This window comes from Cajanus cajan, chromosome 10 (assembly GCF_000230855.2).
Source record: "Cajanus cajan strain Asha chromosome 10, NIPB_CcT2T_4, whole genome shotgun sequence".
NCBI lineage: Eukaryota > Viridiplantae > Streptophyta > Magnoliopsida > Fabales > Fabaceae > Cajanus > Cajanus cajan.
The window spans coordinates 25,422,494-25,449,335 of record NC_138526.1 but is presented as its reverse complement, the minus strand read 5'-3'; the positions used below and the strand labels follow the sequence as shown (position 1 = coordinate 25,449,335).

The window sequence follows — 26,842 nt, the reverse complement described above, 5'->3', positions numbered from 1 at the left end:
AAAATTATAAATATTTATTTATTACATACTTATAAATTAAATTTTAATATTTTAAATAAATAATTAATTAATTTAATATATTTATTTACCTTAAATCAAACATATAAAATTTAAAAAAATGTATTTATCCTTATTTTTTTTTTCTAATTATCAACTATTAATAAAATACTAACTTAAAATCTTATCTAATTATATATAATATTTTCATATCAAATTTAAAACCAGATATTAGTTATACAAAAATATTAAGATCATATAGTAAATTGTCAATAAGATTTTAGTTAAATAATTTAAAATAATTAATATTTTAATTATATTGTTAATTAGAAAATAATTTATTCCAAAACTAATTAATTTTTTATATTAATTATTAGTAAAATTTAATAACTTTTAATTTAACAATTAATTGGATCGATGAAATTCAACACACCATGAGTTATTGAGCGGAATAACTTTACTAAGAGTTATTTTGTAAGTTATCTTAAATCAAACATATAAAATTCAAAAAATGTATTTATCCATGTTTTATTTTTTAATTATCAACCATTAATAAAATACTAACTTAAAATCTTATCTAATTATATCCATTTTCATATCAAATTTAAAACCAGTTCTTACATTTTCGACAAATATAAATTTGTCTGAAATATTCTATCAATAATATAGCTTTTCCTACAAAAATTTTCTCATCAAAAATATAAATTTTTCGACAGATTTAATTTTGTTTTATAAGAAATCATCTTCGATTAATATAACATTTTGTATATATGATTTAAGAGTAAAAGATTTTTAATTTAATGGTTGAATTTACAAAATTCACATTTAATATAAAGTTATTGAGCGGTGTAACACTTAGTAAAATTTATACCATTGTAATTATAACCCCCCTCATATATATATATGTGTGTGTGTATGTGTGTGTGTCTATATATATATATGATTTAAGAGTAAATTTTTTTTAATTTAACGGTTGAATTTACAAAATTCACATTTAATATAAAGTTATTGAGCGGTGTAACACTTAGTAAAATTTATACCATTGTAATTATAACTCCCCTCATATATATATATATATATATATATATATATATATATATATATATATTAAATGCGACTTTTACAATGTATTACACCGCTCAATAACTTTATATTAAATGTGAATTTGGTAAATCCAACTGTTAGATTGAAAGTTCATATCTCTTATAGATTATATATACAAAACTTTATATTAATCCAAGATGATTTGATACTTCATTTTTATAAAACAAAATTGATGTAATATATTCATTTCAAAATACACTAAAATATGAACACTTGGATTATCTTCCAGTTGTTGTTCAATTTTAACAAAATTTGATATACACGTATAAAGTGATATGAACTTTCAATTTAACGGTTGGATTTACAAAATTCACATTTAATATAAAGTTATAGAGCGACATAATACTTAGTAAAAGTTACACCGGTATAATTATAACCCCCTATATTATATATATTTATATATATATATATATATATATATATATATACACATACATATATATACAGTTGCACGTTTGGAATAGTGAGGCACTTGCCCTCACTACTATTTGACATATACATCATTTTTTATCTAAAAAAATAATATATTTTAAAAAATAAAAATTATATTCTAATAAAATAAATATATAGATTCAGAAAAAATGTTTATTTATTTGATATCTGTCAAATTTTTGAAGGAAATTAATTCTCATGTGATAAAAAAAATTTCTTAATAATGAATTAATTTTTAAAAAAAGTTTAATTATAATGTATATATGTATATATATATATGTCTTAATATTCACATATATAATGTAATATATTAAAACAAATAATTTTTTGATAAAATAAAATTTGTAGCATGTATGTTTTTCTTTTGTATTTTTTATTTATTGTATACGTTGATTGAAAAAATCAAAATAGTAAAATTGTATACATTCATTAAAAAAATCAAAATAAGAAAAATCATAAGATTTATATTCCATTTAGAATTGTTATTATAAGATATATTTTAAAATAAATTATCATCTAAAAATATATATTATATATTAAAAACATATTTATATCATAAATAAATTAAACTTTATTTTTATAAATTTAACATATAGATTTTTATATTTTTAATAGTGTTAAATTATTATAAAATAAGTCTATATGATTGTACTTCTACCCAAATATTTAAAAATTATCTATGATAGATAAATAAGTCACACTTAAAATATATATTTTTAAAAAAAGTTAGGTTCAAACCAAGTAAATTATAATAAAATATAGTATAACCTAATTTATTTTCATCTTTAATACTAATCGTAGATATAAAAAACTTGTAATAAATAATTATAATATATATTTATACCTTTAAAAGATATATAAAATTTTTAATACTAAAATATATATAAGAAATTAAAAATAATAAATTAAAAATAAGAAATTAAAAAAAGAAATTAAAAATAAAAATTAAAAATAAGATTTCCGACGGAAAATTCTGTCAGAAATTTTCCGGCAGAAATTTTCGACGGATTTATTTTTCCATCAGAAATTTCTGACAGAATTTTCCGTCGAAAAGTTTCTGTCGGAAATTTTTGACAGATTTATATTTCTGTTGAAAATTTCTGACGGAAATATAAATCCGTCAGAAATTTCTGACGGATTCATATCTGTCAAAAATTTTCCGTCGGAAATTTACATTTTTCTTGTAGTGTTATCAGCATCCCTACCTATAAGAAGAGGCAATCAAACTACATACTCACAAAAGGCAGTCTAGAGATGTTGACACAGCAATATTCACCATCACCAAAACAAGCAGTTTGGAAACGTCGACACTATAATACTCAACACCACAACAAACGCCTGGAGAGGCATCGCAATACTCACATGGTGGCAACAATACCAGAATCCCTGCCATCCATTCCCAGTAAAGATGCATAAAAGGCATCACAAACTCATAAAATAGAAACAACACAAAGTTCTTACTGATCTACGACTACTCAATAAGGCATAGATAGCCCAAACCAGGGGCACATCAAGCATCTCTTTCCCGTCATCCCTAAGGGCATCCTTCAAACAACAAGTTAAGGACACTGTCAGGTTCCTCAAACACGACTTGGAAAAGGTAAGCTAGAGCTTCAATACTAGTCCAACTTGGAGAGGCTAGATCAAGAAATACTCCTTTCCAACACCAATACACGACAAAGTCACAAGGGAAAGTCTGGAGAGATAATACTCAAATCATGACTTAGGTTGATTGGAGCCTCAATACTTGTCTAGCTTAGAGAGGCTAGACCAAGGAACAATCACCATAGGTCGTTGGAGCCTCAATACCAATCAAGCTTGGAGAGGTTGAATCAAGGAACACTCACCATAGGTTAGTTGGAGCCTCAATATCAGTTTAGCTTGGAGAGACTAGATCAAGAAACACTCATAGGTTGGTTGGAACCTCAATACCAATCCAACTTGGAGCCTCAATACTAGTCTAGATTAGAGAGGTTGGATCAAGGAACACTTAGCATAGGTTGACTAGAGCCTCAATACCAGTCCAACTTAGAGAGACTGGATCAATAAACCCTTAAAGGATGGCTAAAGCCTTAAATATCAGTCTAGATTAGAGAGGCTAAGCTCAAAACATACTCACTCTATAGCAAACCTAATAAGTTTTTCACCTCACTATCACAAGGCAAGCAGAAGCAGTACAAAGTTTTATAGGGTACATTTTGCCATCCTTATTCTCTAATGGAGAATGCAACCCAATACTGAACTACTCCAAGGAACAAGGATACGAACAAACCCATCTATTTGAGGGAAGCAATGTGGAAGCACCTACACTGTGAAGCAAAAGAGAAGACCTAGACAAAATGTCTACGTCTTTACTTACCTTTGGAAAAGCAACACATAACTATCCAAAGGACAAGTAAAGAGGGGCATCTATAGACACTAATTTCATCTGAGACATGCAAACAAGGAAATGGGCCTTTAGTAAGAGATAAAAGAGTTCCCAAAGGCCCAAATTTGATGTCAAACGGACCAACGTAACCTTAGAAGGGCCCATTGACATCATAATGGACCAGAATGACATCAAAACGCCCGAAAGCCCAAAAAGGTTGAATTAGGAGCCCAGAACGGACAATCCCAATTTGGAACGGGTTGTTCCAAACTTCAAAAATGGCCTAGAAACCCTGGGTCAAAACAAGTCGTTCCCAATCTAGAACGAGCCATTTTGACCTAAGTTGTTATGAGTTAACTTCAATTTCAGAAAAGGCCATTGCAAATTCAAAATTTGCTCATAACAAACTAGTCCGAAACGCCCCATTTTGGTAAAGTCTAATGCCTATATATATAAGTTTCATGTATAGTGCTCAAGATGAAAAAAATTGCCTACTCGAGTCCCATATAGCTCAATTTCTTCTATTTCTCCTCCATTTGCATTTCTTGAGATTTGTGAGGTAAATTATATTGTGTAAGGCAGCCAAAAAATGCCTCAAACCAATCATATTGGAAGCATACTTTATAAAATCTCGTTCAGGAGGTATTCTCATTAATTTCCTTCTCTATCATCTCCTATTTTTTATCATAAACATTGCCATAAATAAAAGTAACTATGTAGACATCTTAGGTTAAATCGTGTAAGTTTAAGATTAAGCATTTAAATAACCATTAATAAAAGGGATCAAATATTTGAACTTTTACTCTTTATCGCGCTAATTTCATCATAGGATATCAATATAGGGCGTTGTAGGGTGCCTAATACCTTTCCTACACGTAATCGACCCCTAAACCCAATTTTGGCTTCGGGGGCCATTTTGATAATTTCAAAAATCTTTTCTTTTTTCAATGTTTTGAGTAAAACATCGGTGGCAACTTCTTCAAACTCTTTCTAAAATTATTGATTAGGGATCAGTCTAGTTTCCGAGCATTCCCTAACCAATGAGATTTTCAAAATGGAAGTCAAAACCATTTATGGGCAAGATTGGAATTTTTTGAGTTCTGACATTATAGAAACTCTGAAATCTCTGTCAAAGGGATCAGAGATCTCTTAATTAGGCTCTCAATGAGTTTATTTACTTAGAGTGCTTCTGAAAAGAATCAAGGGAGAAGAGAGAATCCAGTGTGTTCCTAAATTAGGGTGATTAAATGCTTAAATAGAGGCCAAAGGTGCAAAATGACCGTTCTCCCTTTGGAACAGCCATTTTCAACCTCATTTTACATGGGAAAATCTAATTTGGAACGACCATACTCACCATGAGAACAACTATTTTGGTTAATCATAGGAACAACCATTTTCATGACCAAAATGGTCTTTCCCATGCCTCCATGCTTGGTTCTTGGTTGTTTGACCCTTGGAATGTCTTATAGAGGCCTCCTGCTCCATCTCGATGTGTTTCGAAGTCTTCAAGGTCCCTTGAGGGTCACTTCTCTCGCTTTAGAATCTTCCTATCTTCAGATTCTCATCCCGTACAGAAACTGGTGTCTACACTCACTGAAGCATCTCAACTTTGGACTCTTAGAGTACCATAACTTATATCCTTATAATAGGATTTAATTTCTAAAATAATTTTTCTCTCCTCTAATTTTTATGCAACTTTTAACTCTAAAAACATGCATCACATGCTTTATCACATCTTAACAACATACATCATACATCTTACATCTTCAAATTCATAAAACAAACCACTTTAAACTTAAACAACATAATATTCAACTTATGAAATCTTATCATAAATCATTTTCATATATCAATATTCCAAGATTAAGATTTAATCATCAACATTCTATATCAAAAAAGATGTAAAGAAGCACAATACAAAAGTTTTACGAAAATAGGATTCTTGCTAAGCAAGACCAAAACTATCTAGAGTTCATTGTTGAGAAAGCTACTTTCGTTCAAGAAGAAAAATCTTCTTTAGCTTTCCTCACTGACTGGGCTCTAGCTCATCAGATGACCAAACTCATGTAGAATGAGTTGCCTATAGGCCAAAAGCTTCCTAAGCAAAAAATACATTTTGTGGGTTGTCTCTCAGGGTGACTATAACTCGCTAAGGGAGTATAACCCTTTTTGTGGGTTCTCTCATTGGGCATACCATGGTCGTCGGGCAAGCTTTCATAAGAGCTACCTTGAAGCCACCTTCTTTCTATGCAACAATCATGTCATTGAGTGAGAAAGAAATTTTTGGCAGGGGATCATCAGTTATTGATGCACATTAGGTGAGCATCCATCTGTGTTGGGCAAGAAGATGAATCTTTATGAATGAATCTCCTTTATGGAGATTCATCTTTTCTCATCAAATCTAGCCACCACATCTTAAATCCTTCACATGCAAATCATCAAAACTAGTTTAAACAACATATATAACATGAATTCAATATCTATTTCATCATGGAACATCAAAACATCACGAAAACAACTTCCTTAGGTCATGAGTTTGCTTGCACTTGAAAACTCCAACTTCACAACTTAGAAAACAACATCCAATCTGAAAAACTAAGCCACTAATGGACTAAAAAACATCCATAACAAATAATATCATTCTATATATAAACAATATCTTATATTTGAAATTTAAAAATATGTATTGTTATTCTAACATTTCCTCTCTTAATTAAAAGTTCGAGACTTTGTCTTCAACTTTTGTTTTCATGAATTCTCATCAAAATCTTCTTCAATCATGCTCATTCTTTGCGAAGTTTTGGGTGTTTTTTTCCTCCACTCCACTAGTATTTTGAACCATTGTATATCAAACTTCAATACTATAAAAGAGCTCTAATACTACTGTTAGGACAAAAAAGTCCCTCTCTTTTATATGCAACAATGATAGAACAAACAAATAAAAACATTATAAACGAACAAAGAAAGATCGCATAAAATTTATTTAACATGGTTCAGTTCCTCATGCCTATTTCCAAAACATGTTCATTATCTAAAAAATATACTTCAAGTTTTCTGAGAAATCTTCCCTTCAAGTTGTTAGAGGAACTTGAGAAACCTTGTTACATGTTTTGTGCAAAACTTGGAAAAACCCTTCTTATATGTTTTATGGATTGAAACTTGGTAAAACCTTCTCTTCATATGAACCCATCTCTCAATCAAGATGGTAACCCCTTTATAAGTTGGATAGTTATTCTTTTCTCAAGAATTTCTATCTATTGACTTGACATTCCAATTTTAAAAGAGAAAATAAATCCCTAAAATAAGTACAATACTTTTAGTTCTAGACTATATCATAAATAAAATATTGATTTTATATATAAATTGAAAATGAAAATTTGAATTGTTATCCCAATAGATGATCAAAAACCACCCTTTGAAAAGCTCACTTAGGGTGTAGTGATTAGATTGTTAGTGTGAGATATTGACAAGTCTCTAAGTAACACTAACGAAGAAAAATACATGTATAAGACCATAATACACATTACTAATTAGAACTCAAATAAACACTTTTATTATGCATTATGTTCTAAAGTCTTATTAAAGATGATATGTCCTTAAAAGGCAAATACGTCAAGTTAGTTTAATAATGCAGTGGAGTATTTGTTTTTAAAGTTAGTGCTATGCGTATTTCATTCAAGACTTTTCTAAATTCTTCTTATTATTTTGATTTATTCTTTTTATTTTAATTTATTGTTGATTTTGTTGTATTGATAAATAATATATTAACTTTTTCTATTTTTATTTTTAACATAAACTATAATGGTGACTCTCTATTTTAAGATTAGTATTTTTCATCATCTAGTTGTGAGCCCAATTGTGACACTTAATAACAAATAACACAAAATTATAAAAGTACACTCAATGCAATTCATAACAATAAATATAGTTAATTTAGCTCATAATTCAAAAACAAGCAATACATAACGATATTACATCTTGGTGCAATCAGTGGGCTTAAAGGACACAGTCTTCTTCACCAAATCATATCCAATCAAATAGTTCATCTGCGCTAAGTTTCCAAAGATGCTACCGGGTGGTGGCACAGGCACAATAGTAAAGCATATTACATTATCTTTAGCTTCAATAAAAGTGCTAGAAGGATTCAACACAACGTCCGCACCAGCAAAATGTACTGTGATAAATGGAACCCCAGTTTCATTATTTGTTGGAGACTTGTAACAAAGGCTGAAAGTTTTTTCTGGGCTTTGAACACGTTCTAGTTTGATTTGTGCCATCACTTCTGGCTCCAATTTGGCGTAAAAATTTTCTTCCATAAAGGTCAATGTTGTTCCTGAGTCGATTAACGTGTTACCGTATGCATCATATGAGGTTGAATTATCTACAAACTCTATTCGTTTGGACCCAACACTCATTCCCTCCAATTGAAGGAAATAAAGAACATCTGATGGACCTGGTTTCAATGGAGTAGAAACTGTTCCAGGACCAGCCACCACAGCATTTATTCCAAAATTTAATTTACTTGTGCCTTTTGATTTAAAATATGGTAAGCAATAGGAGAATTTGAAATCAATTGAAGGACCCATTTGTGTGATAAGGGAATTACCACCCTTTCCTAGCCCAACTACACCAAACATATTAGAGTGAAATTTACGAGCTTGGTCACAACCAATGGGAAGCTTGGGAAATGCAACAGAGGAACCTGAAAAGAAATATAAAATAAATCATTTTTATTAACCAATACATTAATTGGTATGAATGAAAAATAATGAAAAGAAATAAATTCATAGACCTTAATAAAGAATAACATTTATAGGTATTATTAAATAAACGAAGTCGTATAAAAATAATTAAAATTTTTAATCGCTTAAAGACATTAATTAGCAAAGTAAAAGTAGAAAATTATATAAATATATCTTTTGTGTCATTATTATAAAATTTAGAAGAAAACCATAGTCTTTTTTATAAAGTATTTTACAATCTTTTTTAAAATATTAATTTTATTTTATTTTTATTTTTTTGTATTAAAGATTTTGACAATTTGAACTTGTAATTGAATAATAAGAGAATTAAATGTTCTATCTCTCACCTTTTGAACACCTATTTTTACTTACTCCCTCTGGTCTTGCATATAAGGAAAAAAATCAATTCTTACTAGTTTGTTTATATTATTTAATTTTGTTATTCTCATAAAAAAATAACTTAGTTTCTTAAACTATCATTTCTTGAAATTTGGTATCAGGAATATTGAAAATACAGCCTTAATTAAATGAAGGTATATTTTAGAAATAACAATATTGAATAGAGTGAGATTTGTTTATATTTAAGACAAAAAAAAATGAAGTGTTTTTTTAACTTGTATTCAGCGTTGGAGGAAGTTTCATTTTATTGGTAACTATACATAAAATTAGAGTTATATCTTTCTTGATCCCATGATGATTTAATGATAATAAACAATAAAGATAAATTGATAATTATTTTTTATATAAAGTTAATAAATTAAATAAATAGAAATAAATACTTGTATATATTACATATGTCTTACAATAACTACTTATATTTCTTTAACCAGGCCTTAAAATATTTGTTGCTTCCTCTTAAATTTAAATTCAGAAATAGTTAACTTGAAAAATATATGTAAATTGATGTATCATAATTTAGGAGTTAAACATAAATGACTAATGTATTAATTTTGAGAATGAATTATTTGATTAATGTTCAAATTTGATAGTTTAATAAAAACAATTTTTTTATTAAATTTTATCTACTTTTCAATTGAGTCAAATTAGTTTAAGACATGAAATTAAAAAAAAAAATGAATCTTCTATGAAATGGATTCCCAACCTGTAGTAGAGCTGAACGTGAGTGTTTCAAATGCTAGATTTCCTTTTGAAGATGAGCCATCATCGTATAAGATACCGTACCTGCAATTGGTATCATTCCTGGAGTGGCACGAGTTTTCCTCCAATGTTAACAATGATTTACACTCCTTAGAATCGCAAGAGATGGGTTTGTATGTTGAGGATTTGGAAGGGTCGAAAAATGGGGTGGTTTGGTTGGAACACCCTTTGCAAGGGTTGCATTGTAACCAAACAAGGTCACTACCCGTGTCAACAAACCCCATCACTTCAAACGGTGGCGTTCCGATCGAGTACCTCATAAGGTAAGCACCACTGTTGGCGATTATCTCAGACAGTGGTGTCATTTGGGAAGCTTTGGATTTGGGGTAGAAATTGTTCACACGGTTAATGGAGCGGTGAAAAGCATTGTGAAGTTGCTGAAAAGGGGTTTCGGTGGGGTCGTAGAATGGTGACTGTGGAGAGTTTCTGTGAATGAGTTCCACACTGAAGCCACCTTTGAGTCCCTCATCTGTGAGGACTAAACCACAAAAACAAAGGATTGATAATGTGAGTGTTAAGAAAACAAAGATAACATTAACATAAGTAGTCATGTTTTGGGTTGAATGAAAGGGATTGGATGGAAAGAGGGTTGTGCATATGGGACTATATATAGAGGCGATGGACCTAGTGAGTTAATTTTGGTAATTAAAATTAAAGAGTGATTAATTATTTTTCATTCAATGTTAAATCTGCTTTATATTATATAATTAAGTGTGTATGATCCTAATCAATAATTAATGTGACATATATATATATATATATATATATATATATATATTTTTTTTTTTTTTTTAAATTTTTGAGAAAAGGTTATAATATTTGATTGGTTAATATAATTTTTTAATTTCTATAATTTCACTAATTTTACCTTTTAGTTTGTATTGTTTAAAATGAAATTTTTTACTTTGTAAACTTATCTTTTCAAATCTATTTTAGTCTCTATATTTTAAGATAAATATTTTTAGTTTCTATGTTATTTTAAATCTTTTTGGTTCACATCGTTATTTTTTTTAATATTTTTTTTTATTTTGTGTTGACATAGTAGATGTAACATCTCAGTTTTCAAAAAGGTTATTGTTATTATTATTATTATATGGTATTTGATCATAATTATTTTAATAATTATATAGAAATATTATTTTGTACGTTTTAAATAATTATTATTTTGGACAATTATTTTGTACGTATTAAATAAGTATTTTTATTAGTATTTTTAAATAAATATTTATATGTTTTAAGAGAAGGTTGATTTTATATGATATTTTGTTATTGAAATTTATTATTATATTTTGGGTCAGAAATATATTATTATTATAGAGGAAAAATATTTTATAATATACATGTATTTATTTTATTTAATTATTTTGAGGAGAAAGAGAAGTGGGTTAGAAGAGAAGGAAAATGGGTTGGGTTGACCCAGCCCAATAGATTAATTTTAAGAAAGGAATCAGGTAGTGTTAACCCTATCTGCCTCATTTGCATTCTGAGGGGTTAGGGAAAAAAAAGAGAGGAGAAACAAAGAGCTCTAAGGAAGAGTACTCAGGAACGATCTTAGATCACACCAAGACCATCCGTCTTCTTCTCATCCAGGTAAGGGGGAGTGAGAAACCTCGTTCTGGGTGTGGGATTGTATGCTGGGTAGTGGGATTGACCCCCAATCCTGTGTTTGTTGTATTTTTGTATGCTCATATATGAGGGATTTCTCCCAATTGTATCTGTTTTGCTTATTATTTTTCTTAATTATATGCAATTAATTGTATGATTTGAGATCTCTATGGGTTCTTATGGGAAACCCTATGAGAAACAGGCAAAATATGAATATTTTCTGTTTTGCTATCTGACTGCTCTATTGTATTCCTTGTTGAATGTAATGTGTAAGTATGTGATTAATTTTGAGAATAAATATGTTTTGATATGATTTAGAGTGCTCTGTGGGTTTCTACGGGAAACCCTATAGAAAACAGGCAAAATATAAATGTTTTCTGTTTTGCTTTTTGAATGTTCTGTTACGTTCCTTGTGTGATGTATAATGTAAATATGTATTTAATTTTATAAATAAACGAGTTTTGATATAAATTAAAGTGCTTTGTGGAGGCTTTGTGAATTGATGAGATAATATGAAATGTGATAATGAAATGTGATGACGAAATGTGATGATGTGAAATGACCATGGAAAATGATAATGTGATATGAGAATGCATAAAGTCGTGATTGACATGCATCATTTGCATAAGTGTTTTAAGGGTACGATATGGAATACACCGCCAGAGAAGGCCCCCTAGTGTAAAAGCTTTGGGGATTAGTCCTTGGGGATAGCTCGGTTTGGAAGTCCCAGTCTCGCCCATTGTGGGCATGGGATGTATCTTGCGCGGCTTAGCTATCCCGACGAGACTATGGTAGTATATCCTTCTAGTGAGAGTGCGCAGAGGGTGTGACCCGGCATGTACTCCTAGACTACTCTTCGTGTATTGCTAGCGGCAATATGCCATGTGATGTTTTACTGGCGCCACATGCATGATACTATGTAGTCCGTGTCCATGCATATGCATTCTTAATGTTATATGATAAAGTGATGGTTTATGTCTTGGATGAGTGTGATGTTATTATTAATTTATCTATGTTATACTTGTTTTTGTTTGTGTTTGGCTATTTGGCATATATTTCTACACTGTGAGTCAAAGTGAGATGTTTCTCACTCCCTTTTCTCTTGTGTTGTTTTCTCTAACTGTCATACAAGTTATTATCAGCATGAGGCTGAGGATGTTGGTGATGAAGCTTAGGCTTCTATGTTGGGATTTGCTCTGATAGGACATGTGACATCGGGGCTTAAATAGGATTAGATTGGAATGTTATTTTTATTAAATCATTATGAAAAAAACTCAGTTTCATTTCCTTGTAATTTCTCTACATGTTATTTGGATTAAGTTTATAAATGTGAACTCTTTACCCTTATGTTGTTGGAGATTTGATCGTCTTATGTTGAAGAATTGTATTTTATTTTATTTATTTTATACAATTACTATATATGTATGTTGGGGTAGAGGGTGTCACAGTAGAGGTCTTTAATTTTGTGAAAGTAAAAAAAATGGTAACTCAACAATGGACATCGTAGCTAGGTGACAGTACAAAAGATTATGAAACGTCAAGAGATCTAATTTAGAATAATCTCAACAAAATAAATTTGACATCAAACACACAAAATTGAATTAATACTCCCATATCACATCAACACAAAAGAGACAATGTTACAAAAAAAAAAATTAACATCAATGACTAAAATAATTAAAAAAATTAGAAGTGTAAAAACTTAAAAATCTATCTTAAATTATAAGGATTAAAAAAAATGAAAAAGATAAGTATAGAGACTAAAAGAATTTATTTTAAATTATAGAGACTAAAGCATAAAGTAAAACTATAGGAAAAAAAATGTGTTAACCCATTTGATTATATGTCATATAGAATTCACCCCCTTTTGAAAATGAGATCTAGGACTATCTAACAATTTGTCCTTCTTTTAATAATGAAATTGATAATGTGTGATTTTATTGAGAAAAATGATGGTTGTACAAGAAAATGATAGTTATACAACTATTTTTATGACATCATTTATCTGTGTGTGTATATTTTTTTATTATATTATTTATTATATTTATTAATGATAAAGAGATACGTTAAAAAAAATATTAAACATAATAAACAATATCTTGTGTGAGTTATTATATATGTATATTTACTCAAATAATATTAAAAATGAATTTAGAGAGAGACAAAAAAATGCAATCAACTTTAAAGAGATAAAATAAGATCAAATTTAAAGAAAGTAGTTCGAAATGCTTGAGAAAAAAATTGACTAGTTGTTAGAGTAGAATATGGAATGTACTTGCATAGGATACAAGATATGAATTATTAATATCTATTTGAGAGAGAAAAGAATGAGAATTCCGATACCGAAATTTTGCGCATTTTAATTTATATTGTATGTGAGACCCGAAATCTTTTTTTCTCCTTATTTCTTCTACTCTTTCTTTCTCTTCACACTCTTTTCCTTCATTCATTTGCCTTCACTCATTGTGCTGAAAACCATTGCATTCTTGGTGTTTCCTTTGTTGCTGAACCCATTCCTCTCATTTTGATTCACCAAGGTGTTGAGCAATAGGAGAAGTTGAAAGCTTAGAGCACTAGAGTCGCACGAATTCTTCTTTTCTATTCTTCTTCTTCCGCGTAGGCTCGAAGGTCGAAGCTCGGGTTTTCAAATCCCACTCGAGGTAAGGGAAGCTGGATAGTTTAAATCTTGAGTAGATTTGCTAAATGTGGAGAGTGTTGTTGGTTGCATGTTCATGGCCGCAACCATGGGGAAGCTGGTAGAAATCCAGCACTAAAGCGCTAATTTGAGCGCTGCTGCGGTGAGAGTAGATGACCAAATTTGGTCTTAAGGTCTTCATGAAAGGTATGACGTACATTTTTAGTGAGCAAAGGTCAAACTGTCAGGATTTATGCTAAATGTTGCGATTATTTAAAATTTTTAACAAGATAGATGATGGAATTAAGACTTGATCTCTTCATGAGAGTTGTAGGAAATATTCTTATCTTTCATATGAGATAAGGATAAGCTTGATAGGAGTAATATAACTTCATATGTGTTGTTTTAAGTGAAGATTGTCATTTTACAATAAGTGATTTGATTAAGTTGAAAGTTGTTTTAGGTGGTTAAGTTAATTCATGTTGTTTATGTTGTTTATAATAATATTTTAATAAATAAATTATATTTTAAATTTACTAAAAATAATTTATATTGTGTTAAAAAAAATAATTTTAATTTTTAATAATTTATTTTATAAAACTGAAATATAAAAATTTAATTTGATTTATTTTAAAACGGGGGTTTTTGTCAACCGTAAGATTATATTCGTTTCAACAAAATTGTAGGTGATGATCTAAAAGAAAATGGAAGATTCTAAGCTATTGACAATAACGAAAAACAAGTAAACAAATAAATATACATGCACCTACATATAAATCTAAAATAGTACATTATTAGAATTTAGTATTATTCAATACAAGTTTTTTTTGTTTTTTTTAAGATAGCGTATTTAGAAATTACACATTTTGAGTCGCAAGTTTTATCTTAATTTTATTCTGAACATATTTTAAGAATTATTTCATATTTTAAGTCAATATTTTCCCCTATTTTCTTACCTTTATGTACTTATTTTAATCTTTGATTTGTGCCTAATTGCTTATATTCTGCATTGTTTTCTATTTGGGCTGTAATTGGACCGGTAATTCATATTTTAGCTAATTTGAATTTTCTGAATAATTATTCCAAATTTTATTTTCAGGGCAGTTTAATAATTATTTGAGCTTGGAATTAATTTAGGACTTCAAGTGGAGCTGCCACGTCATTTTCCACCTCAGCACCATTTTCCACCTCAACATTTATTTTCATTTTATATTTTATTTTATTGTAGTTTATTGGGTCAGACTTGTATTTTTATTTGGGCCCAATTTCATTTTTTAGGTCATAGGTCTGGGGTAGGGCTGACTTGACAGCCATTAAATGAAGGGGCTGAGGTGACTATGTGAACAGTAGCCTCCATTTGTGTTTGGTTTTACGTTTTTTTTTTCTGGAGTTGTTTCTTCACGTTTTGGCTTCCTTCTTTGATAATTTACGTTTTGCTCAGCTGCCATTTTTCGTTTTGCTTTTGTCTTCTCTAGTTGTGGAACTTGAATATTTACATTTGAAGAATACATTGCATTTTCGTTTCTCTTCTCTGCCTTGTAATTTCGTTTTCCTTCTTCTCCTTGCATTTTCGTTTCTGTGCTGCGTTTTGATTTAATGGAAGGCTAAAAACCACTGGGTTGGCTTCTTGTTGTGGATTGTAATCTCTGTTTGAGGTTGGGTATGTGTGTTCATCTCTGTTCTGCTTGTTCTTCTCCAGTCAACCTCTGTATAAATGCCATAGTTGCTTAATTTGTGAAGAGGAGGTTGATGTTGTATATGTTTGCTTAATTCGTGTAGGGAAATCTTGAGTTAATCTTCGCTTAGTTGGTTAACTCGGATGTAACAAGGATTAAGTGGTTAATAGAGTAATCTTTTGAGAAACCAGGGATAAGAGAGTTATAATCCGAACAAGGAGCCAATCCATTTTACTTACTGTGTTATCTGCATTTATTGTGTTACAAACTGAATTTCTGAACCAAACCCCCCATTTTGTGTGTTTAAGCCTTTAATAGTAAAAGACGGTCCTTGGGAGACGACCTAGGAGTCACTTCCTAGTACTACATTTACTTGTATTTATTTGATCGGATACGACTTCGATCATATACTATATTAAATAAATATAATATTTAACCACTAAGGTTAGCCTAATGATTAGGTAGGGAAGGGTTAGAGTAGTTAGAAGTATGTGGATTTATGTTCAATCCTCGTTGCGACCATCTTTATAATCTTTTCTATTTTTACAAAAAAATATAATATTTAATAATAATTAAATATTATTATTAATTATATTTAATAAATTTAATGCTTAACATTTAATGAGGAAAAAACTTGTTTACTTATGTTTCTTTTAATACAATACATTAATATAATTAAATATTTTATTAAAATTTTAAATTTATATATGCCATTTTTATTTATTTATTACTCTCTTCATTTAATAATAAGTGTAGTGTAAGGAAGAATAACTAAGTCTATAAATAATTATTATTTCATCTTTTTAATATAATATTAATTACTTTTTTATTTATAACCCTAATAATATCTTTTTAGAAAATTATTAGTGTTGCATCATTTTGTGAAAAGTAGATCAACAAATCATTGATTTAAGTAATTCTTGTGAATGGAAAACAAATATGGCTAGAAAGAGATACCCTATTAAATGATGACCAGCCATGGTAAAGTGCCTAGATGAAGATTAGTCATTAGAAAAGTTCATGAATATTTCATATAAATAACATGATTAAATATTGTTTAGGAAAGTAGATTGACAATAAATTAATTTTACAAAACTATTATTCTCCTTGTAAGACAAAAAACTTAAGACAACACTTATTACAAGACTAAAGGAATATGATTTCAATTTCCAATATGAATAAGGGAAAAACTATTATTAGAAGCATGGGGATCTAGGTTCAATCCTCATTGCAACCATCTTTATAATATTTTCTATCTTTACAAAAAAAAATATAATATATAATAATAATTAAAGATTACTATTAATTATATTTAATAAATTTAATGCTTAACATTTAATGAGGAAAAAACTTGTTTACTTATGTTTCTTTTAATACAATACATTAATATAATTAAATATTTTATTAAAATTTTGAATTTATATATGTCATTTTTATTTATTTATTACTCTCTTCATTTAATAATAAGTGTAGTGTAAGGAAGAAAAGCTAAGTCTATAAATAATTATTATTTCATCTTCTTAATATAATATTAATTTTTCTTACCAGAGATCGATCGTAGGGACGATCTGCTGGGCAAGATTGGTGAGCCTCCTTCGCTGGGTATGCTTGCTGTTCCAAGATGGGGGTGGTACCTGCAAAAGAGACTCCGATGCTAAAGTTAGTGTTTGTGGATGTATGGGTCTCGTATAAGTAATGCACGTACCTTAGTATGAATTAGGGTTTTTCTGGGCCTTGGGCCTGAGATCGGTTATAACCTGTTTAGATAGTGGGCCTTGTTTTGGCCGATGTCGCGCGGCACGTCTTTGATGTCAATCCGCGCTGTGATGCCGAGCTTGAGCTCGGCTTAGTGGTACGGATAGTATACTAGCCCCCCGAGCTCCGAAGACCGAGGGTCGAGGAGCTGATGTCGAGCTCGTCCAGGGGTCGTGACTTTTCGCGTACGCCTGTCTGTCATGACGCCATGTGTCATAGCCGTCACCTCGTTCCCATAACGTGTGGGCGGCGTGTTAATGGGAGGTGACAGTTATGCAATGATGGTGCACTTTGCCATGATGGGTCTCATTAAATGTGTCGTCAGTTGCGCTTCCTTGCTGACACCTGTCCCGACCATTTGAATTTTGGGAACCCCTTTTCTCTCTCTCACGCCCCTTCCCCTTTTCACTTTACTCTTTTGTTCTCTTTCTTTTGTGGCTTCTTGCGTACGTCGATCTTAGCACTTCTCCTTTCCTCGTCTCTGTTTGCCTTTGTTGCCGCCGTTTCCATAAATTCCATTGTGGTTAGGGTCAGTTCCAAAGGAGTATCAGGTACTTCGTTTTCTCTGTCTTCTCTTTCCGCTCTTCCCCCTTACCAATTTTCTTCGTCTTTCTCCTCTTCTCCAATCTTTCCTGTTCTCGATGGCTAGTGGTAGTGGTGCTGCTCCGTCCGCACCGGCCAAGGGTAAAGGCAAGGCGCATGGCAAGGCGGTGGCCGTCGAGACGGCCATCGCCGAAAAGAAAAAAGGTGGGAATCACCCTAGGGAGCCTTTCCCCGTCATCACTGGCTACGAATGGGTCAGGGGTGACGTCGGAGAGTTCCACACCGTTTTCAAGTTGATTATGGAGATCAATGCGATGTGGAGATCGCACAAGATCTGCCAAGCGTCTATTTCCAAGCTCATCCAGCTTGAGCCTTGTCAGCCCGGCGAGCGCGTATATATGGGGGTACTTCTAATCCCCCCTTCTTCTATATGTACCAGTGCTTTTTTATGGATTTAGGCGTTTGCCTTTCCTTTTCGCAATTTGAATGTGACTTTTTGAATTTCGTCAACTCGGCGCCTTGCCAGTTGCACCCCAATAGTTGGGTTTTTTTTAGGGCTTTTCAGGTCCTGTGGTCGACCCTAGGGATAGAGTTGTCTCTTGTTATTTTTCTTCACTTTTATCAACTGAAATTGGGTGTGCCTCCCTATGGTTGGTTGTCTTTGAATGGGAGTAAGGCTGGGGGACTATTTTCTCTTTACTCCCAGTCTTACAAGAATTTCAAACAAGATTTCTTTCAGGTTCTGCCCAAGGAGGTCAACCCGCTGGAGGATGAGGTGTTCCACTTCGACGGGTTATCGAGGTTCCCACTCTACTGGCAGCAGAATCTGGTCAGGTTCAACGGGTCGGCCAACCTTCAATTGACGACCTCGGATGCTGCTGCCATTAAAGACCTAGAAGCGCTTCCTCGTCCCCTGGATTGCAAGCTTGTCTTGTCGCTTACTAACTCGGCGTACAAGGAGAGGGCTCTAAAGAGTGATTACCTCGTCAGTTTTAGCTGTCAGGGTTTGTAAAATTTTCTCTTTTTGACATATCTGACTCTTGTGTTTGCAGGCATAATGGGAAGAAGCAAGTGGCGCGAGCTGAAGTCTCGGTACAATGTGGCCGAGATTGAAGTTCCCGAGCCTCAAGAGGAGGTGATTGCCCCCCTGGAGACCCGCCGAAAAAGAAAGAGGGGATAGGAGGAGGTCGGGGGGACCTCCGCCCCTCGTGATGCTGAAGAGGTGACCTCCAAGGCCGCCGATGCTGACCCTGTCGACCTGACAGGAAGCCCTCATCCAGAGGGATCGTCCTGAGCTACTACGGAGGAGGTTGCTCATGCCGCTGAGGTTTGTGCCATTCCTTAGATTTTACTTTTATACTTCCTGTCTTCTTGTTTTGTGACTTAGGAGAAAATTTTTGTCTTTTGTAGGTAGGGCCTGAGCCAAATGCTGCCGAGGTCTGGGTGGTGCCGAGCTCGGAGGCGCCAGGGCTGAACACCCCTGCTACTGCACAGGTGGCCTCTGCCCCGACTCCCACCAAGGTCCGTAGAGAAGGGCCGAGCTCCGAGGTCCCAATGCCTACCCCTGTAGCCTCGGCACCGCCGTCTCGTCCGTCGAAGGAGGCCCCTAAGGGTAAATACATTGCTCAACGCTTTGACAAGGATCGGCCTTTGATACGGTTGGATCATGTGAGCGCATCGGCGGATACAGACTCATTGTGGAGTTCAGGGATGACCGCTGAGACCTTCTACCCCAAGGGTTCGCTGTGCTCAGCTGATCAGGCTATGATCGAGAAGGTCAGGCTAGTGGAGGGCCTTGACTCTGCTGAGGTCTTTATGCAGAGGGCGATGGCTATTGTGGACCACTGGAAGCACAGGTGGTCCAAGCAGCAGGGGGACTTTGAGAAGATGAAGGGCCGAGTCCAGCCTCTAGAGGAGGAGAATTGGGTGTTGGGGGCCGCTCTGGGTGAGGCTAAGAGGCAGAACGAGGCCAAGCTTCAAGCCACGAGGAGAGATCTTGCAAGGGTCCAGAAGTCCCTAGAGATCGCCTTGAGGGCTAATGAAGTCTACGCCGCCCAAGTTGGCGAGCTTCAGGAGCTCTCCACCTTTTCTCGGGGCAGAGCTCGTTCCCTTGAAGACGAGGTGTCGGTGCTGAAGGCCGAGCTGGGGCAGGCTGTTGAGAAGCGTCTTTGTGACGAGGTGCTTCTTAGCAGCAAGGAAGAGGAGGTCGCGGCTCTGAAGGCAAACCTTAATCGGATGGTTGATGCCAAGGCAGAGCTGGAGAGGAAGCTTGTTGAGACCGAGCGAGCTGTCCTGCTGGAGCACAAAAAGGGATTCGTTAAGGCAGCGCGTCAGGCGAGGTTGCTTGCACCCAGAGTCGACATCTCGACTATGCATGTGGAGAAGGAGGTGCGCTTCCGATCGGCTGGTGAAGGAAGACGACATCCAGGACAGCTTGAGCGACAATGCCTCCAGCTAGGCTGATTTTGTAATAACTTAGCTTATTTTGCTCATTTTTTTTAACATTTTGTATTTTCCAAACTTGTGTATATAATTTGCTTTGTTCATTTGCAGTTTTCATTTTGCGCTTTCAATGGTGTTATTGTGATCTTTTGTTTTACGCTCGTGTTTTAGGCTTAGCTTTTGCCCGCTTTTTGTGGTTTGAAAACACGTTTAAACTTTGGCTTAGTTTAAAGTGATTTATACCAGGATTCGAATTCAACCTCAGTATAGGATAGGATAATTTGCACTAAGGTTTGAACTTGACCTCGGCGTAAGATGAAACAATTCATAATAAGGTTCGAACTCGACCTCGGGTAAGATAGAACAATTTGTACTAAGGTTCGAACTCGACCTCAGAGTAAAATAAAATAATATGTACCGAGGTTCGAACTCGACCTCCAGTTAAGTTTTTGTTCTTAAGGTTCGAATTCGCCCTTAGTGTGAAGTAAAATGATTCGTAATAAGGTTCGAATTCGACCTCGGGTTGAGATTTCGTATAAAGGTTTGGACGCGACCTTGGCTTATGATTTGTGCTAAGGTTCGAACTCGTCCTCAACGTCAGATAAAAGAATTCGCGTCGAGGTTCAAACTCGTCCTCGGCCTGAGGTAAAAATAAATCGTACGAGGTTCGAACTCGACCTCGGTTTAAGATAGGATAATGTGTACTAAGGTTCGAACTCAACCTCGTGTGACGAGATAATTTTGGATTAAGGTTCAAACTCGACCCTAGTGTATGATTTGATATCGTGGTTCGGACTCGACCTTGGCTTATGATTTGTGCTAAGGTTCGAACTCGACCTCAGCGTCAGATAAAATAATCTGTACCGAGGTTCGAACTCGTCCTCGGCCTAAAGTAAAAATAAATCGTACGAGGTTCGAACTCGACCTCGGTTTATCGTAAAACATTTTCTGACAAAACAATGTAAAATTAAGAAGCTATGAACAGAATGAGTCATTTTATTAATGTCGTGCATGTGCCTCGTTAAAAACCCTCTCAGCCAAAACCCATTTTTCTGATTTTTGGGACAAAAGACTGAGTCGAGAAAAGAGTGCACAACTCATTCATACAAATTTAACTAAAATAGAACTTGAGATGCGTGGCATTCCAAGTTCGCGGGATGGCTTTGCCACTGAGTTCTTCTAGCCGGTATGCCCCATTTTCTAAGTCTTCTATAACTCGAAACGGGCCATCCCAGTTAGGTGCAAGTTTCCCCTCTGATGGGTCTCTTCGTGCTTCGCCTAGTAGTCGCCACACCAAGTCTCTGACCCAGAAAGATCGAGGTCAAACTCGCGTGTTGTATCTTCTGGAGGCTTGAAGCTTGCAGGCCTCTTCACGAATCCGGGCTTCTTCCCTAAGTTCGTCAATAAGGTCGAGGTTGACCGTTGTCTCCTAGGCATTGTGCTCGCTGTCAAAGATATGAAGTCGATGAGACGTCTCGCCAACCTGCACCGGGATCATGGCATCGGCTCCATAGGTTAGCCTGTATGGTGTTTCCTGCGTTGTCGATTGGGGGGTACAATGGTACGCCTAGAGGATGCTGGGAAGCTCGTCGGCCCATTGTCCTTTGGCACTTCCTAGCCACTTCTTGAGCTCTCAGAGTATCACCTTGTTTGCAGCTTCGGCTTGGCCATTGGTCTGTGGATGTTTCACCGAGGTCGGGAGGTGCTTGATTCCGAGTTGACGGAGGAAGTCCTCGAAACTCTGCGCGATGAACTGTCGGCCATTATCGGTAACAAGGGAATGTGGGATTCCAAACCTGCATACGATGCTCTTCTAGGTGAACTTCCGTACGTTCTCGGTGGTGATCTTGGCGAGTGGGCATGCCTCGATCCAGTTGGTAAAGTAGTCGATTGTCACTATGAGGAATTTGAGCTGACCCTTCGCGGGGGAAATGGTCCGAGGATGTCCATTCCCCACTGGGCGAAAGGGCATGATGACATCATCTAGTGGAGGGCTTCGGGCGGTTGCCGATGTGAATTACCAAACTGTTGGAATTTCGTGCATCTTTATACGTAGGCTTGGCAGTCCGACTTCAGTGTGGGCCAGTAATACCCAGCTCGGAGTACCCTGGTCGCCATCGAGCGTGCTCTGGAGTGCATACCACATATCCCTCGATGGATCTCCTCGATGACATAAGTAGCTTGAGGCTCTGTTAAGCATTTGAGCAACGGGGTAGAGATGCCGCGTTTGAATAGTTCTTCTCCGACAATGACGAACTTGGCTGACCTTACCCTGATCATCCGAGCTTCACCTTTATCTTCGAGTAGAATTCCCTGCTTCAGGTAGTTCCAAATATCTATCATCCATCCTCGTTCTGCGCTGTCACTAGTGTTGATGACCTTGTCATCCAGACTAGGCGAGTTTAGTGTTTCTTGTATGATAGTCTGATGTTGCCAGGGGCACTTCATGCTGGCGAGTTTGGACAGGAGGTCGGCTCTTGCGTTTTGCTCGCGGGGTACATGGTGGATTGTGAACTCTTCGAAGGAGGAGATCTGTTGGGAGGCTACATGGAAATACCTCTACAATAAGGTGTCCTTGGTCTGATATACCTCGTTGAGCTGCTCCACCATGAGCTTTGAGTCGTTGTTGCAACTCACTCTCCGTGCTCCAAGGTCGTGAGCCAACCTTAGCCCTGCTAGAAGCGCCTCATACTCTGCTTGGTTGTTGGTCACTTTGAAGCCAAACTTCAGAGACTGCTCTAAGGTGACCTTATTCGGCCCTTCCAAGATAATGCCTGCACCACCACCCTTAAAGTTGGAGGACCCATCAACATGTAAAGTCCATACCTGTTGTTCGTCGGCCGAGGTTGGCGTCAGTTCAACCACGAAGTCTGCTAGGCACTGAGCTTTCAGGGGGCCGCAACTTTCATATTTGATGTCCAACTCGGACAGTTCTACCGATGATGCTATCATCTGTCCGGAGAGCTCTAGCTTTCTCAGGATTTGCTTGATTGGGTAGTCAGTTTTGACGACCACCTGGTGGCTTTGAAAATAAGGTCGGAGGTGCCGAGCTACGGTGACGAGGGCTAGTGCGAGCTTCTCAATCATCTGATACCATTTTTTCGTGTCTTAGAGAACTCGGCTGATGAAGTAGATCGGCGTCTGCACTTTCTGGTGCTCTTGTACTATGACTGCGCTGATTGCGCCTTCTGCCACGACCAGTTAGAGGAGGAGGTCGGCGTGGTGATCCGGCCTCTAGAGGACTGGCAGAGTCGTGAGGAAGACTTTGAAGTTCTTGAAAGCCTCTTCGCACTGGTCCGTCCACTCGAAGTTCTTCGAATTTCGCAGCAGGGTGAAGATGGGCCCTGCCTTCTCTGCCAACCTGGGGATAAAAAGTGAAAGAGAAACCAACCTTCCTGATAGGCGTTGGACGTCTTTCACAGTCTGGGGGCTCTACATCTGGATGATGGCTTTGCATTTCTCTGGGTTGGCCTCAATGCCCCTGCTGGTGATCATGAAGCCAAGGAATTTACCTCCCTGGACACCGAAGACACACTTCTCTGGGTTGAGGCGCATGTTGTGTTTTCTGATCTGACTGAACACCTCGGCTAGGTCGGCAGCATGACCTTCGGCGGAAGTGGTTTTGACCACCATGTCGTCAACGTAGACCTCCATATTCCGCCCAATCTGTTTGTGGAAAACCTTATCCATCATTTTGTAGCAAAAATTGGCGTGGTCAGTGATGAATGACGTGTGTACTTCGTCTGGTGGGTACATCATGATCTGGTTGTACCCGGAGTAAGCATCTAGAAAGTTGAGGAGGGTGTGCCCGGATGCCCCATCGACCAGCTTATCGATGCTCGGTAAGGGGTACGAGTCCTTGGGGCATGCTTTGTTCAGGTCGGTGTAGTCGATGCACATACGCCACTTCCCCGAGTTTTTCTTCACCAGTACCACGTTTGCCAGCCACGTGGTGTATCTGACCTCACGAATGAAGCCTGCGCTCAGTAGCTTTTATGTCTCGGTGATGATGGCTTCTCGTCTCTCACCGCCGACCTTCCGTTTCCTCTGGGCCAATTGTTTTGCCTCCTTGTGGATTGCCAACCTGTGACAGATGAAGTTAGCTTCTATACCTGGCATATCGGCGCTTGACCATGCAAAGAGGTTGGCGTTCTTGGAGATTTCGACTTCAAGTTGTTGTCTTAATTCCGGGTTTAGCTGCCTGCTGATTTTTGTGCACTGTCCAGGGAATTTGCCGACCTAAAGATTATCAAGCTCGTCAATGGGATTCGGCCTTTCATCATGAGATTCCAACCTCGGATCCAGGTCAGTGATGTCGATCTGTGATGGAGATAAGTTGAAGAAGATTGATGTTCTTCAATGACTCCAAGCTTAGGACCGAATATGCCTTGAGGTTGACTTCAAGAGAAGCTTGAAACTCCATGAGCATAAGCTTCCATGGAGGAGAAGCCTTGGAGAAGGTTCGGTCACTTCTAGTGTAGTGTAGAAGCTTAAGGAACCTAGGTAAGGTTTGAAACCTTTGGTGAATTCTTAGTGAAGAAATTCTCCACGGTTTCTAAGAGACTCTTGATGAGAGAAATTCTGAAGTTTATTTCTCAAATTTGTCAAAAGTGATTACAAATGAAGTAATTAGAAATATATAGGGAAAGGTAGCTTGTAGGAGAAGCTATCCTTATAACCATGGTTCACTAGGAACCATGGTAGAATAAGCTTTAACTCCCACGGTTTAGGTAGCTTGTAGGAGAAGCCAACCTTGACCATGGTTCACTTAAGAACCATGGTAAGGTTGTCTTAACCTTCCAAGGTTTAGAAGCTTGCAAGGCAAGCTTCAAACCTTGAAGAGGAAACAAGCTAATTTCGGCCAAGAACAAGGAGAAGAGCTAGGCAGCCTTGGTTCATGTTTGCTCCTTGAATTAATTCAAAAATGTTTGATTTGGTTTAGTTAGGTTCATCAAATGATGATGAGACCTAGCTAAATCAAATCTATAAAAAATTAGGAGCAAAATGAGTCCAATATGCAAAATTTTGCCTAGGCCCAGTTCTGGCCCAATTACTTGTTACACCCTCAAGTATTGCTAAATGTCACCCCCTTTTCCCTACTGAAAAAATACAAAATGAATGTATCAACTAGGAAGGTTAAATGGAGTTAAACTCTCCAAGTAACTTACCTCAAAATCAATATACAAACACTAGGAAAAAGCAAGTAAAGTGCCTCACAAATACAAAGGCCAAAATAACCTATACAAGAGACTATTTGAAAACTATACAATATATACAAATAGAACTATGCCTTCTCTTTATGATAGAGCATTCCAAGTGAAGACTACCTTGGGCTTGGCAAGTCCACTAGTCTTTACAAGGTCCAACTCTTCTTGGATTCTTCTAGCCATAGCTCTGGTGACTGGGGCCTTGGCCCATGGTCTATCATCCCCTCCTTCTTGAGAAGGATTTGTCCTCAAATCTGTAGGTTCATCTTCCTCATCATATCCTGCAAAGGGAATAAGATCACTCACATTAAAAGTGTTGCTTACTCCATAATCGCTAGGAAGATCTAACCTGTAGGCATTATCATTGATTCTTTGGAGGATTTGAAAGGGACCATCTCCTCTTGGGTTGAGTTTAGACTTCCTTTGAGAAGGAAACCTTTCCTTTCTCAAATGAAGCCAAACCCAATCCCCTTCCTCAAAAATGAGGGTTTTCTTACCTTTGCTTCTTTCTAAAGCAGTTCTCTCATTTTGTAGTTGTATATGAGTTTTAACCTTCTCATGCAGTTTCTTAACAAATTCAGCCCTAGATACCCCTTCTTTATGAAAATAATGAGAAGAATCTGGTAGGGGTATTAGGTCTAAAGGAGTAAGAGGGTTAAAACCATACACAACCTCAAAAGGTGAGATTTTGGTACTCTTATGGACTACCCTATTGTAAGCAAATTCAATGTGGGGCAAGTACTCATCCCAAGATTTATGGTTACCCTTAAGGACTGCCCTTAACATTGTAGATAGGGATCTATTAACTACTTCTGTTTGCCCATCAGTTTGTGGGTGACAAGTAGTAGAGAAAAGTAATTTAGTTTCTAGCCTACTCCAAAGAGTTTTCCAGAAATGGCTAAGGAACTTAGTATCCCTATCTGAGACAATGGTTTTGGGAAGACCATGAAGTCTAACCATCTCCTTGAAGAAGAGTCTTGCTATGTTGCTTGCATCATCTATTTTGTGGCAGGGTATAAAGTGGGCCATTTTACTAAATCTGTCCACTACCACAAAAATCGAATCCATGCCTCTCTGGGTCTTGGGCAAGCCCAAAATAAAGTCCATACTGATATCAACCCATGGAGAGTTAGCAACAGGCAAGGGTGTATAGATGCCATGAGGCATTACTTTAGACT

At 35.7% G+C, this 26,842-nt stretch overlaps 2 protein-coding genes across 2 annotated transcripts; both read right to left on the bottom strand.

Moving 5' to 3' along the window:
• Positions 1-7,552: 7,552 nt before the first annotated feature.
• LOC109806633 (aspartic proteinase CDR1) lies at positions 7,553-10,448 on the bottom strand. Its single transcript, XM_020369097.3, has 2 exons — positions 9,746-10,448; positions 7,553-8,603 (listed from the first exon to the last, which is right to left on the bottom strand). Exons 1-2 carry the CDS (start codon positions 10,350-10,352, stop codon positions 7,873-7,875), a joined length of 1,338 nt encoding a protein of 445 aa, XP_020224686.2. The 5' UTR covers positions 10,353-10,448; the 3' UTR covers positions 7,553-7,872.
• A 12,055-nt stretch (positions 10,449-22,503) lies between these two features.
• On the bottom strand, positions 22,504-24,357 carry LOC145952393 (uncharacterized). The gene is made up of 4 exons (XM_083064751.1): positions 23,894-24,357; positions 23,552-23,810; positions 23,047-23,244; positions 22,504-22,989 (listed from the first exon to the last, which is right to left on the bottom strand). The coding sequence occupies exons 1-4, from the start codon at positions 24,355-24,357 to the stop codon at positions 22,504-22,506; spliced, it is 1,407 nt and encodes a 468-aa protein (XP_082920877.1).
• Between the last annotated feature and the right edge of the window lie 2,485 nt (positions 24,358-26,842).

Bases quoted from the DNA above. Each gene is read 5' to 3' on its own strand.
- LOC145952393 (XM_083064751.1), bottom strand. From the start codon at position 24,357: ATGTGCATCGACTACACCGACCTGAACAAAGCATGCCCCAAGGACTCG. The intron at 23,245-23,551 runs GTATCAGATGAT...TCCAACTTTAAG, and splicing joins CTCTAAGACACGAAAAAATG to GGTGGTGGTGCAGGCATTAT. The intron at 22,990-23,046 runs GTATATCAGACC...GCCTCCCAACAG, and splicing joins TGGTGGAGCAGCTCAACGAG to ATCTCCTCCTTCGAAGAGTT.
- LOC109806633 (XM_020369097.3), bottom strand. From the start codon at position 10,352: ATGACTACTTATGTTAATGTTATCTTTGTTTTCTTAACACTCACATTA. The intron at 8,604-9,745 runs GTTGGGAATCCA...ATTTCTTTTCAG, and splicing joins CACGTTCAGCTCTACTACAG to GTTCCTCTGTTGCATTTCCC.